General features: G+C 42.9%; 1 protein-coding gene across 6 annotated transcripts in view; it reads right to left on the bottom strand.

Moving 5' to 3' along the window:
- The window catches only part of Slc25a48 (solute carrier family 25 member 48), a 38,898-nt gene that overhangs the window by 3,357 nt on the left and 18,466 nt on the right, over window positions 1–17,075 (bottom strand). For all 6 annotated transcript variants that reach the window (XM_013156241.3, XM_003473172.4, XM_063230919.1 and 3 more), the window contains 2 exons: window positions 12,397–12,654; window positions 3,379–3,512 (listed from right to left, as the gene is read on the bottom strand). In XM_013156241.3, the coding sequence (XP_013011695.1) occupies window positions 3,379–3,512; window positions 12,397–12,654 (392 nt within the window). The remainder of the gene's footprint in view (window positions 1–3,378; window positions 3,513–12,396; window positions 12,655–17,075) is intronic.

Raw genomic sequence — 17,075 nt, 5'->3', positions numbered from 1 at the left:
TTAGCCTCTGGCTTGAACAAAACCCAGAGACTCGTGCAAGCAAAGACCACAAGGGATGGCCTAATCACGCCTCTGCCCTGACCCAAGTTGCATCTGATGGCATTGTTCCTCAAACATTCTTTCTTAATCATTCTTTCTCCGTCTCTGTCTTTTCTGTTATTCTGTTTCCGCCTTTCTGTCTGGAAATCTTAATTAGAAAGAGCCACCAGCCATGTCCAGCCCTTGTGACAGGCACATCAGGTGACAACCCCAAAGTGCAAGTGAAGAACTCTTAAGACTATGGACACGGAGTTGGGATACAGTTTTCCCAACACTTAGCCTATGCTGCTCAGGCAAGCCCTCTGGAACTCAGTTTTCCCAATTAGAAAGCAGGAGTCACAGCAGTATTGAGCTGCTGAGGTTGACTGAGGGACTAAAAGAGAGCACTTCCAAAGCAGCCCTCCCACAGGGCTCAGGGTACAGGGAGCACTCAGTCCCAGCCAACATCACACTGCCAATGTTACTATTGGTGGTCCTCACCTGACAGGGAGAAGGACCCAGCCTCCATCACTGAGTCATCTGATTCTCTACATGGTGAATACTGAGGGGGACTGACCCACACTGCCAAGCTGCGGAGCGCTGCCTTTGCTGTTACTTGTCCCAGTCTGTGTCTTCCACCCCTAGGAGGATGGGACGCTTCTCAAGGTCTCCCTTCCCTCATGGAATCTTCCTGTTCGGTGATGATACTCATGGACAAATGTGAGAAGCTTGTGATCTATTAGAAGAGATAAGCCCCATTCCTGGAGCAACGATAACAGGCCAGGCAGTGATGGGAACAGACAAGTCCTGAATGAAGCCTGGGGTGGGGAGAAATGTGGTTTAATTTGTTCTAGGGGAAGAAATAACCATCTAAAGACAAATCCTCACCCAAGCATAAGTGACCCAAGAATTACTGGGCATGTGGTTTCAACCTGCTCTGATCCATCTATAAGACACTAGTTTAAGGAAACAAATTAGTCATTTTAAGAAAGTAGAAACCAGCTTTTTGTGTTTCCTCAGTTTCCTTGCCTTCTGGGTACTGATGAGGACAGAAGTCATGAAGGCTGCTGTCATTAACAAGATGCCAGGTGACCATAGCAGCCTCAGGATGCAGAATGGAATCAGTGAACCAGGATCTTGAGAGGCAGGCGAGCGGCCAACCCAGAGCGGGAGCCATGCAGGCAGGGCACGGACAGACTGCTGGTAACCTTAGCAGCCCTCTGTACCGGCTCAGCGCATTCGGAATGCCACAGGCTCACCCAGAGTGACTAAGTAACAGCAAGGAACTGGGTCAGGATCCGGGAGGAAAATTCCATGCTGGTACCCACAGAGGCACCCGGTGGTTGTCAGCTTGGCTCACTTGTGCGCTGTGAGGCTGAGCCAGGAGAGCCCAGCTTCAAGTGTGGGCCTTTTGCCCCACAAACAGACCTCCCTCCAGCATCTAAGGCCTGCTGGGCTGTGAGGCCCATAGAGGGCAAAGAACGCACAGACAGGCTGCCTTTTACCCAGAGCTTCTGGAATACACAGCCTCTAGGCCAAGTCCCTCCTCATGAAGACCCCGTGCTTTCCTTCTGCCCAGGGTCAAGTCCCTACTCTCCCTGGCCTACAAAACCCAACTGCCCTGGTGGACCACCTGTCATGCATTGGGGCAGCCAGCTCATTCCCGTCACCGAGCCTCCTCTGGTCCCCTCTACCTGCCACACTCTCCAGAGGAGGCTTGCAGCCTCTAGCCAACCTACCATAGCCGCCACAAGGTGGATTAAGGCTGTCACCTTCTGTACATGCTGTGTCTGCCACATCATGTCACTTTCCACAGAGTTCTCCCCTCAGCTCTACCTTGCTGCCCCCCACTGTATCCCAGGGCAATGAGCAGAGGCGCTAGGTATGGTTTTCTTCTCCAGCACCTGCCAGCACCACGACCTCCTACAGATGCTCATAAAGTGAGTCACTGAGTGAGTGAAGGAATTAACAAGCTCTTGGGTGGGAGGAAGGAACGATCTCAGGGACCTGTGGTGGTGGCCATCACATGAGTTGGGATTGAACTCACAACTGTGCAACTGCAAGGCAGGCACTAAGCAGCTGAGCTAAATCTCTGACCCATATGCAATTGACTTTTAATACTAAGGACTGGACATTATATCAACTTCTGGTAGTGCTGTCCTTTAGACTGAGCCCTTGGACCACAGTTTTGGGGCTGTTTGGATCTTTCCCTTTCCTCTGAGTCATCCTGAGTTCTTAGATTTTCCCTCAAATTAGGGAGGGAGTAGAACAGGACCCCCACAGTGTTGCTATAAAAAGAGGAGGTATGACAGAGCTGTCTGTCACAGAAATGTGAGGTGCACCATGTTTGGGGACAGGAGAAACAAACTGGCACCTGGAAATAGGAGTGCTCAGTCCAGAAGGGTGAGCAGAGTCACTTACAGGTCTCTGGGGCAGGTGGGAGGGGAAGGCAGCTGGGGGAAGAGGTCCAGGCTCAATGCTAAAAAACACTGCTGAAAGTAATATTGACACTATTAATCAATAACAAATGTTCCTAAATATTTCCTAGGTGTTGTGCATGAAATTCTGCAACTTTTTTATGTCTAATTTCATTTGACCTTCAATGGTAAGAATGAGCATCCTCAGAGAAACCAAGGCCCAGAGAGATCCATTTGTTTAAATTACCCCAACTCACAGGTAATCTGCCCTTACCTTGAACACAAGACTACTTATTCTAAGAACCATGCTAAGACCTCACTGTGCCCTGTAGAAGAGGAGCAAAAGGGTGGTTTCTCTAGGACGTGGTCAATTTGTTTATAACTGTGGAGACAACTGTGGGAACAATTTGCTTATAATCTGGGAGAAAGAGGTGTGTGGTTAAGCTAAGCTCATGGGCCATAGGGTGGACAACAGAGGAGACAAGGCTTACGGAGCCAGGTCAGAGGTGCCTCCACAGCCGAGTCCAGAGCTGATGGGAATGGTCTTGGTTGAGACATGAAAGCAAAAGGCCAACCAGGGGCACGTACCTAGTGAGAACAGAACTGAGGGGCAGGAGAGATGCAAGGTGGCTCTGGAACTTGCCAATCGGAGGAGGGGCACAAGACTTCACCTCCTGTCCTGACGAGGAAGCAAACTGTGGTGACCATAGATGTGGGTCCTGGCCGTGTCCTAATCAAGCACCAGCAATGTGGGCCTCTGGTTGTCTCTCTGAAACTCTGTCTCTACCTCCTTCCCTGGCTGGAGGTGACATCAGTGAACCTGAGCTCCTGCTCAGGATAATTGCCAGCACCTTAGGCTCCCAGTTCCCTTCCTTAAAGGGTCACAGCCCCCACATGTCTGAACCACCACCCCAGGCAACCCAATAGGCCTTCTGTTACTTACTTTAAGGCCTTCCTGTTGGTAACTCTGGGATATACAGTCCAGGACACCTTTGTATTTGTTTAAATAGACCCCATCCGCTTGGAGTCGACTTTTCACAACATCCATAGGAGTTGCTGTCCCCCAGGAAATTGCTCCTGCAGAGAGAGAAAGGCACAGGTGTCAGGGTGGGGCTTTCCAGGGTGCACAGGGGCCTGGCTCCTCTAGGTTTCTATCAATCTGAGCTCCATAAGCTGCTGTGGGCAAGGGATCGAGTTTGTGATTGGGTTGCACAGAGTCTGTTTCCCACCCTTCCCTGCACTTGCTGGGGGACTCAGTGAGGCTCCCACCTCCTACTAGTCTGGGACCCTGCATCTTGTAATATGGAGGTACAGTGCCTCTCTCCCCAAGCCTGCTGTGAGGAACAATGACCTGATGTCTGAGAAACTTCAAGCATGGCCCAGTCCTCAGCCAGGGTGAGCACCCTGCGGAGGGTGTGCCACTCCCAGAGGCAGGCTTTTCTTTGAATATGGAGAAGCTAAGCAAGCATGTGCAGTCAGACTGCTCACCAAGCAGGACCAGCAAAGCGCAATCAGAGGCTGCCTTTTGGTTTATTTTTATTTTTCAAGTCTCCTTCCCAAATATGTAGAATAGAATCTTGGCACCACATACCATTGGGTCAGCCTCATGGGATATACTCAGATCTCTCAGTTTGAGCACTTTTGTGACTTTAAAGGACTCTAGGCAAACAAGGCCACTTGGTTGTATAAACACAGAAATTGGTACATTCTTGGGCCGGAAGAGAAAACAAATCACTGTCAAAGTCCGGGACGGCTGGTTTGTTAGGTTTTATAAACAATGCCCAAAAGGTCCCAAAAGAGAACTTGATTTTCCTTAGGCCCTCTGCCACTGATGACCTCCAGGCTCTGCAGTCCCTCCCCAGAGGCCCCTGGAAACCCCTCTGGATATGGACCCTTCCCCTCCATCTTCCAGGACAATGGGCTGCTGCTTTTCTCATCTGCTGCCCGGGCTCCTTCTCATCCCTCAGCCTCACCAGGGGAATCACGATACTGGCCACTTGCACCTGATCTCAGTAGAAAGGAAGGCAGAGGGAACTTGTTGTCCTCTCAGCTAGTCCGCGTTTACAGACTCTGAGTGGGAGCAGGCAAGGGGTGGGCTTCCTGCACACCAGGGCAAAAGGGAACACCAGCGCTTGGAGGCTAGGACTGGACTTTGTTCTGCAATTGGTGTGAGTTTAAAGCATAACTACTTCTGATGGTATGAAAAGGAGAAGGAGGAGGAGTACAGATTGTCTTCTCCAGGTAGAATCTTTCCTGTCAGCATCACACATGTGACGTCAGCCTTGCTATAAAGCAATCTTCTCTTGACTTCCAAAGGTTCCCCTGACTATAGCTCCAGCTCTCAACTTCTTATTACAGCACAGCACAACCTCTCAGATGTGCAGTATATACTTGGGGCCTCTAATATGTTTTATTCTATTCTCTTTTGTTCCACTTTAGTCAGATCTTTAACTCCTTTCCCTTCACTGAGATGACTCTCAATCCAAATAGTATGATAGCAAGTACAAAGGCCCAGTGGCGAGGAGAGAGCAGGGCATAGTCAAGTTGTAGCAAAGAGAATATTTTGACTGGAGAAGAGGAAGCAAAGGGAGAAACATGAGGTAAGAAAATTACAGATAATCAAATCAGAGGGGGCCTGGAAAACCATTGCAGGGATGGTGACTTTGATCCTAAATAACAAGTGGATGAAGTGCAGGGTTCTGTATAAGATTAGGCAACATGAACATGGTCACAATATAAGCAAGTGTGGGTTTGAACTCAGGTCTTTCTGACTACAGAATCCCTGCTGTACTATTTGTAGCTGTAGGATCTTAGGCTGTTATCTAGTATGACTAAACCTGAGTTTTATCATCTGTTAAATGGGGAGGTTGATTCCTACTCTATTGGCCTAATGAAGTCTTCCTATTAAAAAGTTCAGCACACCAGCGTGGCCCAGGTGAGACCTCAATGACCAACAAGGCCCAGGGGTGTGGGTGAGGTCACACATGATGGGCAGGTGGGACCAGTGTAGTGGAAAACGTTCAAAGAAGCAGTGAAAACACGAGCCAGCAGTTGGTAAGTTAGGTAGGTCAGCATTGTGCTTTTGCACACAGATTGGGCAATAGAAGCGGGTGGATGGGGGCATCATTTTATATCAAAGGATTCTGGGAGAATTCCAACAACAGAAGACAGTCCCAGCCCCCACATCAGGCCAAGATCAGGCCCACACCTAGCACAAATTCCACTGTGAACTTGGCTAGAGTACACAACACATTTCTGGGATCTGACTTGGACCTACCCCAGAACTGTAGACACCAGAGGAATGGTTTTTCTTTTCCTATCCAGTTAGGTTTGGTTTTCTTTTGATTTTTGTGGTTGTTCTTTCTTTTTTTTTTTCCTTTGCTCTTACTTTCATGACTTAGAATTCTTACCATTTCTGTTTTCTTCTACTTGTCTTTTTTCTCTCTTTCCTCAACTATCTAGCATGATTTTAGGGTAATTTCATGGGGATAAACATTGTCTCTTCTTTTTCTGGTCCACTTCAGTACTCATTTGCTCTCGCTTCCATTTCTTTCTTCCTGTGTCCTCCAGTTTCCCAAAATTGGGTGATCACTCTCTGCCCCCCAGCCTTGGTCCTACGATATTGGATCTCAATCATCAGTATCTTGCCCCTATCCTCCTTAACCCCCCACCCCTGCCACGGCAGAGTAAAATCACTCCACTGAGGGAAAGCCACTGCATACAAGTTCCTGGTGTATGTTGGATTTTGTTACATAACTGTAGGATTTGCTCCTATGGTTATAACAGTTACCAGTTTGTCAGTAATCAGGCTGCGCTTGAGATGATAGTTATTGTTAACTGTACTACTTTAGTCAGGATATCATGCCTGTTATGCAACATGGCTTGTGTGTAACATGGCTGTGTGGGGTCATAGCCATCACAGTCCAGTACCAAATACCCAGAGGACTGGAGCCTGAGCCAAATAGATAGCAATTTCTCACCCTCAATACATTGGAAGGTAAACCCTTGGGATAGACACAAAGCCCAACAGCCAGCTACATCTAGACGACATCCCTGAAACAGACATTTTCTAGGAAAGCCTTGAGACTAAAGATAAAGCTATCTACAGTAAGAAATAAACAAGCTTCAACACAGAAAACAAAAGAAAATTTAAAAAATAGAAAAGACAAAATGACAAGATGCAGAAGCAAGAGGCAACCTCAGACCGTCAACCCACTTGGGACAAGCCCAGAACACAGTGAGAGAGAGGGAATCAGAAGCTAATCACTGGAGCTTTCAGAAATAACAGCAACAGTGGTAGAAAATCAAATGGAAAAGGCTATAGAAAAAATAATCTCTAAAGTGCAAAAAGAAATGATGATCAAAATGAACTTTATTTATTTATTTATTTATTTATTTATTTTTGGTGCCGGGGATCAAACTCACAACCTCACGTTTGCCAACAGGCACTTATGTCACTGAGCTAAGCCCCAAGCCCCAAAATGAAAAATATTAAAGCAGACATGGATTAAAAAGTGTGTGTGTGTGTGTGTGTGTGTGTGTGTGTGTGTGTGACAGAGAGAGAGAGAGAGAGAGAGAGAGAGAGAAGCTCAAAAAAAGAAGACATGAATACCAAACATAGGAAAGAAATGGAAAGAAATGGGATACATGAAATAGATCCAAACAGAAGTTCAGGAAATTAAAAACTCATTTGAAAGTATATGCAACAGACTGAAGGCAATGATTAAATAGAAAATCTGGAAGACAAGATTATGGCTAGCAACCACGAAAAGAAAGATATCTTAAAAATAGCAACAGACCATGAAAAATTAAGCTAAAAGCTAGAAGACCAAGCAAAGAAAGACAACATAAAATTGATTAGAGTCAGTGAGAAAGCTGGAGATACTACAAAAGTCATTAGGAAAAACCTCTTCACAGAAATAATAACAGAAAACTCTCCAAACATGGATAAAGAATTGGACATACAAATAAATTAAGCATATAGAACTCCAAGGAGCCATGATTAAAAACTACACTAAAGCATTTAGTAAATAAAGATTCCAGAAATTTGGCACAATAACGGAATATCAAAAGAGGCCAAAGGAAAGAAACAAACCACCTATAAAGGAAAGCCCATCAGAATCACACAAGACTTCTCTACATAAACCCTCTAATCAAGAAGAGCTTGAAATGAGGTATTTCAAGTCCTAAAAATAAATACCCTCCAGCTCAGATTGTTATACCCTACAAAACTCTTTCAGAATCAGATGAGAAGATATTTCCACAACAAAGAACAATTGAAGAAATTCATGATCACCAAATCAGCATTTCAAAATTCTCCAAAGAATACATTACAAAGAGAAAATGAAGACAAACATAAGAACACCTATTAAAAAAAGCTCAACAGGCAAAGGAAACAAAGAGGAAAGACAGGAGCCAACAATAGAAAAATAACATGAAAAAGTTAAGCCAGTACATATAAGTTCTAACTATCAACATAAATGGTTTCATCTCACCAATCAAAAGACGCAGACTGGCAGAAAGGTTCAAAAATCAAGATTCAATAATATGCTGCATTTAACTCCAAAAGAAATTCATATATTGAAAGTCAAAGAGTGGAAAACAATACTCCATGTGACAGGAACCCAGAAAAAGCAAGGGTAGCTATCCTATTTGCAGAAAATGGGAACTTCAAGTCAAGACTGATCAAAAGAGACAAACAAGGTTGCCGCATATTTGTTAAGGGAAAACAAGAAGTACACCCAACTACATAAAGCAAATATTAACAGACCTGAAAAATCAAATAAGCACTAACACAATTGTAATGGAGGACTTTAATACTGCACTCTCACAATTAGGTCAAATAGACACAAAATCAACACAGAAATATCAGAATTAAACCAAACCTGTGAATAAATGGACTTAGCAGATACCTGCCAAGCATTTCACACCACAATATCAGAATACACATCAGAATATCCAAATACACATTCTTCTCAGCATGGGACTGTCTCCAAACAGACCACATATTAGCATAAATGAATGTAAGAAAACAGTACAACTAAACAGTAAAACTAAGAAAACGGTACAAAGAATAAATCAAACAATTGGTTCTTTTAAAGAGTAAATAAAATTGATAAACCCCAAAGCAGCCTCATTGAAAAGAAGAAAGAAAAGACTCAAATCCAAGCAATTAGGAATGAAAAGGGGGAAATCGCAACAGATCCGGCAGAAATCCAGAAGATCATCAATACCTATTAAGAACCTGTATTCTAGGAAACACAGAAGTGGACGGATTCCTAGATGCATATGAACTGTCAAAACTGAATCAAGAAGATATAAAAATTCTAAATAATCCAATATCAATGAAATTGAATGTGTAATTAAAAACTTATTAACAAAGAAAAGTCCACGTCTGACAGATTTACTGTTGAAATCTGGAGAAAGAAATTTGGAGGAGAAATAAAGCCACTAATGCTGAAAAACTTTAATGAAATTAAAAAAGAAGCAATATTCCAAAAATCATTCCCAGAAGCAAGTATTACCATAATACCAAAACCAGAGAAGGATACAACAGTAAGAAGGACAAAAAACAGGCCAATGTTCCTAACATATATGCCAAAATCCTCAAAAGATACGTGCAAACATAATGCAGCATATTATCAGGAAGATTACACACCCTGACCAAGAAACACTGATCTCAGCGATGCAGGGATGGCTCAATATACACAAATCTGCAAATGTAATACGCCATATTAACAAAGTCTAAGACCAAAACCACATTATCATCTCAATAGATGAAGAAAAAGCATTTGACAAAGTCCAAAACCTATTCATGATTTTAAAAAAAACTCTACAGAAAATTAGAATAGATGGTCTTTATCTCAATCTGATAGAAGCCATCTATGATAAACCAACCGCTAGCATCATACTAAATGGTCAAAAATAGCTTTTACTCTAAAACGAAGAACAAGACAAGGATGTTCACTATCACCACTCCTATTCAATACAGTTCTAGAAACATAAGCCAGAACAATTAGAGAAGAGAAAAAAATAAAAGAAATAATGACAGGAAAAGAAGAAGTGAAATTGTCATTTTTGTGGATGACATGATACGCTACATAGAAGACCCCAAAAACTCCACTGAAAGACTTGTAGATTTAATAATCAAATTTAGTAGTATAGTTGGGCAGAAAGTAAACACTGAAAAATCAAAAACAACAAACTCACTGAGAGGAAAATTAGGGAAACCATATCCTTCATGATAGCATCCAAAAAAATACATAGAAATAAATCTAACAAAGGAAGTAAAAGATATATATTGAAAATTGCAATCTCTGAAAAAGGAGATCAAAGAGAATATCAGAAAATGGAAAGATACCCTTTGCTCATGGATAGGAAGACAATGTAGTGCCAATGATCAAACTCCCAAAATTGTTATACAAATTCCATGCAAGAGAGAGCCAGGACTGTGGGTCCTGGCAGGCAAGTTTGGTGGGGGCTCAAGTGACCTTCTGCTTGTCATGCTGGCATGCAGACTGCCAAGCCAAAAGCCTGCACACAAATTCAAAGCAATCCAAAACAAATATCACTAACGTAACTCACAGAACTAAAGAAAACATTCCTGAAAGTGATTTGGAGCCAGAATAAACCTAGGACAGCAAAAACAATTCTTGGCAACAAAGGCAAAGCAGGGTGGGCATCACAATTCCTGACTTGAAATTATATTACAAAGCTACTGTAATAAAATCAGCATGTACTGACCAAAAAACAAAGAGAAAAAAAAATAGATAAAACCAGACCTGAGGATCAGTGGAATAAGTTAGAGGATGCAGAAACAATTATAAACATACTCAGCCATCTTATCTTTGACAAAGGAGGCAAACATATTCACTAGAAGAATGACAATCTCTTTAATAAATGATACTGGGAAAACTAGCTTTCCACCTGCCAAAGACTAAAACTAGACCCATATCTATCTCTATTCATTAAACTAAAGTCAAAATGAATCAAAGATCTAAAAATTAAAATAGAAACACTAAATCTGCTGGAAGAGAAATATAGGTAGCAATCCTGAAGACATAGATATAAGCAGCAACCTTAGGAACAAAACAGACTGCACAGGAAATACTACAAAGAATCAACTGGAATCTGATCCTATTTAAAAGCTTTTGAACAGTAAAAGAAATCACCAATAGAGAGAAAAGACAACTCATGGAGCTGTCTTGGAAAAAATTTTAGCCAGTAGTCCCTCAGTTCAAGGACTATATCTAGAATATATGAAGAATTGAAAAAAATGAGATCCCTCAAAATTCAAAGATCCAACCCAAAAATGGATGTCTGAGATGGAGATACAGTTTTCAGATGAATAAATACAAATGGAAAATAGATACATGAAAAAATGTTCAATATAATTAGTCATTCAAGAGATTCAAATTAGAATAACACAGACTCCATCTCACTGAAGTAAGAAGAGCTAGTATCAAGAAATCAATAACAAATCAATCAATAACAGATGCTGGCAGGGCTATGGGGAAAAAGGAACTCTTCTCCACTGTTGGTGGGAGTATTGACTGACTGCAACCACTGTGGAATTCCATGTGGAAATTCCTCAAAAAACTAGGATTAGAGATCCAATTCAACCCAGCTATTCCCCTTCTGGGTATAGTCTCAGAAAAAGTAAAAACATATCACAGCAATATATGTGCACCCACATTTATAGCAGCACAATTTGCAGTAGCTAAATCTTGGAAACAACCTAAATGCCCATTAATTGAGGAATGGATACAAATGATTTGGCCTTTTTATACAGTGGACTTTTTATACTATTCAACCAAAAAGAAGGACAACCTTGCAGCATTTATAGGTAAATGAATGCAACTTAAAACCATACTTCATAAGTGAAATTAGACTCACATGTGTAAACACTTTATTGTCTCCCTGGTGTGAGAAACTGAAGAGTTAATAAGGACTAAAATGTACAAAAGACATCATGGAATGGGAAGAAATTGTTCAAAAGGAACTAGGGAAGGGAAGGGAAAGAAAAAAATACAAGTCAGTTACACTCCTATTTTCTGTTAGTTCATTGAAAAGAAAGGTTTATGCTAGTGTTATTTGGAGAATTTTATATGCCCCTATCTTGTACTCTGTGTAACTACTTTGAGAAAATAACACACAATGTGTTAAATATTGTTTTTCTCCTATTATTTTGTTGTGAATTTTTATTTTTTCCACAAAATGAAATTTAAAAATAAAAGGTTCATAGTGCAAGCGTCTGTATAGTTTCTCTAAATGAGAGACTTAATAAATGTAGGTCTGTAAATAAACAACAAAATACAAAATAAATAGTCAGTAGAGGGATCTTGTTCAAATGAACAGGGGAACAAGAGACAGAGAAAGTGGGAGGAAGAGAGGGAAACAGAATGGAAAAAAAGAATTGAAGGAAAAAAATGAAAATAGAGATTTTGCAAAAGGGACCAAGAGTTGAAAGGAGCGGAGGCAGGGAAAGAACAGGACATGAAATGAAAAAGAAAAGAATTAATATGTATTATGCATTTGTGCCAACTTCCCACAGTAAACGTAATCATTATATATGGCAAACATGTACTGATAAAAAATCTAGACAGGTACATGGTGCACCAATATTCAGTAAAGATGCACCATGGGAGCAGATTTCCTTCCCAGAGTTCCCCAGTGCCTGGCACAGAGTAAAAGCTCACACCTGTGCCTGAAAGGCCCGTGAATCCACACAGGGACTGCATCTCACAGCTCCGAAAGAAGGTAGATGATAGAATAAGGAGCCGTTCCTCATTCCTAGCCCTTCATCTGCCTTTTGGACCTGGTATGGAGTAATGCCTTAAGCCCATGTGTGTGGCTGTAGGAGTTCCGCCCCCCTGCAAGCTGAGAAGGGCATGGCAGGCTTTGGCCCTGATCCACCACAATGGCTACCCAGGGACAGGGCTCCGGCTACTTCTGTCCTTACCTGCCACACCACCCGCCAGCAATACGGTGCAGGGGCTGGGACCTGCACGGGCCTCAGGTGTGATCCACTCACTCAGGAACACATAGGGGAGAAAGTAGAGGCAATAGCCCGGGATGTCTCTCAGCAGCATGGCACCAGCACCCCGGTACAGACCAGCCAGGCCCTCAGTCCGCACAATGGTAATGATGCATTGTACTGGCCCCTGGTACACAGGCTGCTCGCCAAACGCCACTGCTCTGGATTTCAAACCAATGCTGGCTGTGAAGACAGAAGGGAAAACATAGCAAGTGACCCAGGAGGGCAAAAGCCTGACCATTTCCTGGCCTGCAGCCTGCCCAACCCACTGACAGTACCTACTCATGGCCATCAATTTTCACCAAAACTTCTGACCTTTTCGGCAGCTCACACTAGGATGCTGAAGTCCCATGAAGAAGTCCCTGCTAATCTACACAGCCACATTGGAGATAATCCTAGGCAGGTGAAAGGTAAAAGTTGCTTTAGGATTCCCAGAGCTTCCGGGTCAACCATCGCTACATCTTTTTAAACAGAAGTGATTGCAGAACACCTAGGATCAATTATGACAAGCACACACTCTTCTTCAAGAAGCTGGAAACTCTCACACTGTGTGTGGTGTGATACTTGGATGTGCATACACATGTGTGTGCATACCTATACCCAGTACTGGGGAAAATATATGAGATGGGTGCCGTGCTAGCTCTATCACTTACCACTTTTTGACCCAGTCAGCCCAGCATTTTCAGAACCTGTTTCCTTATCTTTAAAGGAGGAACAGGCTGCCATGAGTATTAATGAGGTGACACACAGGCCATGTGGAGATGAAAGCACTGTAGGGGCTCAGTAACTGATGAGCAGAGAGAGAAGTGGCTGGTGTGAATTGGATGCAGGGCCCCATGACTGGGAGGCCAGGCATGTTCTCCTTGACTCACTCTAGCCCTGGTTAGGCTACACCCTGAAACAGCTGTAGGGTAGCACCAAGGTCATTGACTCTGCAAAGTCCAGGGCCTGCGTGAACTGCCTCCTTTCTGTCTTGGGGTCTGGGCTGGCAGGCTGTAGTTCATTCTGGCTGGCATCTTCCTGAAGGGGGCCATATAGCCCACAGAGGATTTCTCTCCCTTTTGGTCAGAGCTTCTTGCTGTGCCTGAGGCTCCTTTTTCCCCTGCTTTAGGCCATCAGCGAGCTTTAGCTCTTGCCCAGAACCACCTCTCAGTCCCCATGCATAAAAAGTGCCTCTTGCTGTCAGCACTCCCTCATCAAAGAACTCTGGTGACAGGGTTGGGAAAGAAAGAGAGTAAAATACGTCTGCGATCACAAGTCTGTTTTGCCACCTGGGCTGAGTTCTCTGCATACAGTGTTTTAACCTGATTTTACACATTGTGCACACAGGCAGTAGGTGCCATTCATGGCATAGAGTTGACTTCCAAGTCTCCTGAGCTTTATGGGCTGAAAGGTTAGGGTCATTCAGCTTCATGACTCCACAGTCCGAACTGGAGACTTGGGAACAGAAGGGAACGTGCAGTTAAACTCTTCCCAGAAGTCTGTGAGGTGGAGGTGGTCTGGGAGGAGCACTTGAACCAACTCCTCCTATGTCTGTGTCTCTCTGGGGTGGGGGGGGGGGAGCAGAGAAGCCCTGCCATCCAAACTTGGCCAAAACCAGCGCAGGCAGGGCACATTCATGTCCTTCCACATGACCCACAGGAGGTGAGCAGAAGTGAAAGTCACACAGGGGGAACAAGTCCCCTCTGAGTAAGATCAGATACTGTTGCCCTTGAAAGCCCACTGATACGTCATTAGAATCTCCTTCCTTTACCAAACCCGTGATATCACCCAGGGCCACCAGGGGAAATTTTGTCATTAGACAGATTCGAGGTCATTGTCATCGTGTAAACTTTGTTCAGGCTGCTTTCGTCGCCAGGTAACATTGACCTGAACAGGAGTCAAGGTTTTCATGAATCAGCTATCAATATGATGTGGCTTTCAGGAGTTACTGATTGAAACACAGATAGTGATTGACTTGTTCAGAGGTGAAGATCTTGAAAATACACTATCTAAACTGCCTACTGGCCTCATCAATAAAAATATCTGTGTTGTTTTTTTCCATTTCTCTCCAAGATAAGCAATAAGGAAATTTTCTTACATCCTCCCAAGTATGTAATATAAATAATGTAGCTTTTATTGCTCAAGAATTACTGATTTGTGACTACTAAACTAATATGATTGACATAGAGATCATAGTCACCAGGATGCTGACACAGCTCTGTACCGGCCCCAGTTTATGTTATTGTGTTATCAGATTTCCATCAGTACAACATAATACTTAAGACACAAGGTTGATTTTGCCTCAGTTTGGGGAAATCCTTCTTATGGTCCATCTGCCCCATTATTTTGGGCTTGTGGCAAGGCAGGTACCATGGTGGGAATGCATGACAGAGCAAACTGGCTCATCTCATCAGTCAGGGAGCAGGAGGAAACAAGGAAGGGGCTGGGATTCCAATAGGCCTTTTGGGGCCACAGTGACCTAAGTACCTCCCATTAGGCCCCACCTCCTAAAGGTTCTAATATGTTCTATAGCACCAGCCTGAAATCCAAACCTTTAATATATGGGTCATGGGGGAACATTTATCCAATAAGTCATAGCAACTGCAAAGTCCTTGAATCTCCTCCTAGTTGTCTAAATCCCTTCCAACTATGATAGGACATGACTTTCAGGGGTTACTGAATGAGGGGCAGTGTCCTGATCAAATGTTCTTTGTATGGAGAGACCGATGTGGAAAAACACATCAGCAAAACTTGCTTTGCCAACAAGCCCCGAATGAGAACCAAGCCTGTACTTTTTCTATTTTCTTCTCAAAACAAGAAATAAAGAAATTCTTTGCATAAACATACATATATTTTTATCATACATATATCATTTTGTTTTCTGAGCTGTATCAGCATGGTTATATACATTATAGTTCTTTATCCCTAAATCCTTCCAAATATATCTTCTAAGAGAAAAAATGGTGTCTTAATATAACCATAGAAGAATTATCCATCTCACACATCTACATTGATACTATTTATCAAATCTATTACCATTTTTCAGTTGATTTCATGATATATGTTCTTTATAGAATTACTCTTCCCTAGTAGAGAATGCAGTCTTTTAACTTGGACTATTTCCATGTCTTTCCTCTTTTTTATGACAGTTTGTAAGAGTACACCACCTTCATCTTGTTAACAGAGCATTTCCCCTTCAGGGTTTATCTGATGTTTCCTTGTTATCATCTCAAAATTAAGCATTTTTGGCATGAATTTTTTTTCTCTCTTCTCAAGTCTCATCTCCATTCCCATAAAAATAAATCACCCTCATGAGGCCCTGGTCTTTGCTCTTGTGGCCTCCTATCATTGTGTAAATTAATTTGTTTTGAAATTGAGGTATAATTTACATTCAATAAAAACTATAGCTCTTAAGTACATAGTTTATGAGTTCTGACAGTTACGTACATCTATGGAACCACACCCTGCCATAAAAATCACTTCTTATCCTAGAAGCAAAATGTTTTGGTCAGAGTCCACTTAGGCAGTGCTCAGATCCCACAGCCTACCACCCTCCCTGGATCCTCAGGGGAAAAGAACTCCACAATACTAAGGTGGCGCTCCTGAGATGCAAACTTCTCTGGGACAGGGCTTATTACAGTTATTAATACATAACAGTGGTATTGGAGACACAAACCACAGTGTCATCAATTCAGCCTTCATAATTCTAGGCTCATCTAAAAAAAAACACCCATCATACTACTAATGGTTAGCCCAAGTTCAAAAAACCTAAATCAATGAAGAATTTACCTAATAATTATTTTTAACAAGCAGCAAGAGCATAAACACTGTAAAGCTATGATAGAATTTAGCTGGAAAAACAAACTTTGGTGACTCTGAGAGCTAATGTAGGATGTGCTAGAAAGTAGCTCTTAGAAATATGCAACTAGACTCTTTGGACTTGCACTCCGCTTGTATAAGGACCTGAGGCAGATTGCTGAATGCTGGGTTAGTACTCAGCTCACACTGAATTGTTGACTCCCAACATACTGACCTCAAACATTTCAGGTTTGGTCACAGGGGACTGTGAAAGGATTGGCATTAGGTATACCTTCTTCTACAGTGAAATGTATTTAATTTTCTGGGATTTTTAAAACTCTCTATACCAAGACTGGCATGATGTTCTGGTCAGCGGAACTGGCCCCACCCTGTTTGTCATTTTCACCCGGGAGTGGAGAAGAGTCCCAGCAGTCCTGCACAGAATCTTCTCATGCTCCTGTCCTCAAGCTCTCTGGATCTCTCTCTCTCTCTTCTGGGCTAGAAGCTACCTAGAAGTCAGATACCTCTGAGGGAGCTTTTCTAGGAGTGTATATGATCAGATCTGACTTTGATGCTATTTTCCTTGTGTTTTGTATCTCCTGCAGTAGTGAATTTCCTGATGGAAGGAAAAATACACTGTGGCCTGTGCTATGACCCAGTGCCTGGGTCGCTGTGCATCTCAGCATCATTCCATGAATGGGAACATTTGGCGTGCACGTGCGCGTGCGCGTGCGCGTGTGTGTGTTCCAGCACCAAATTTCCAAAACCTCTAGCCTCAGAATTCATCAAAGACTGATCCTTGGGCCAGACACTTTAGGTGGTTA

Source organism: Cavia porcellus, unplaced genomic scaffold, assembly GCF_034190915.1.
Source record: "Cavia porcellus strain 051 isolate PalLab524CR breed Dunkin Hartley unplaced genomic scaffold, mCavPor4.1 scaffold_19, whole genome shotgun sequence".
Classification (NCBI taxonomy): domain Eukaryota; kingdom Metazoa; phylum Chordata; class Mammalia; order Rodentia; family Caviidae; genus Cavia; species Cavia porcellus.
Note: the sequence above shows the minus strand (reverse complement) of the source record. Positions and strands in the feature narration are given on the sequence as shown.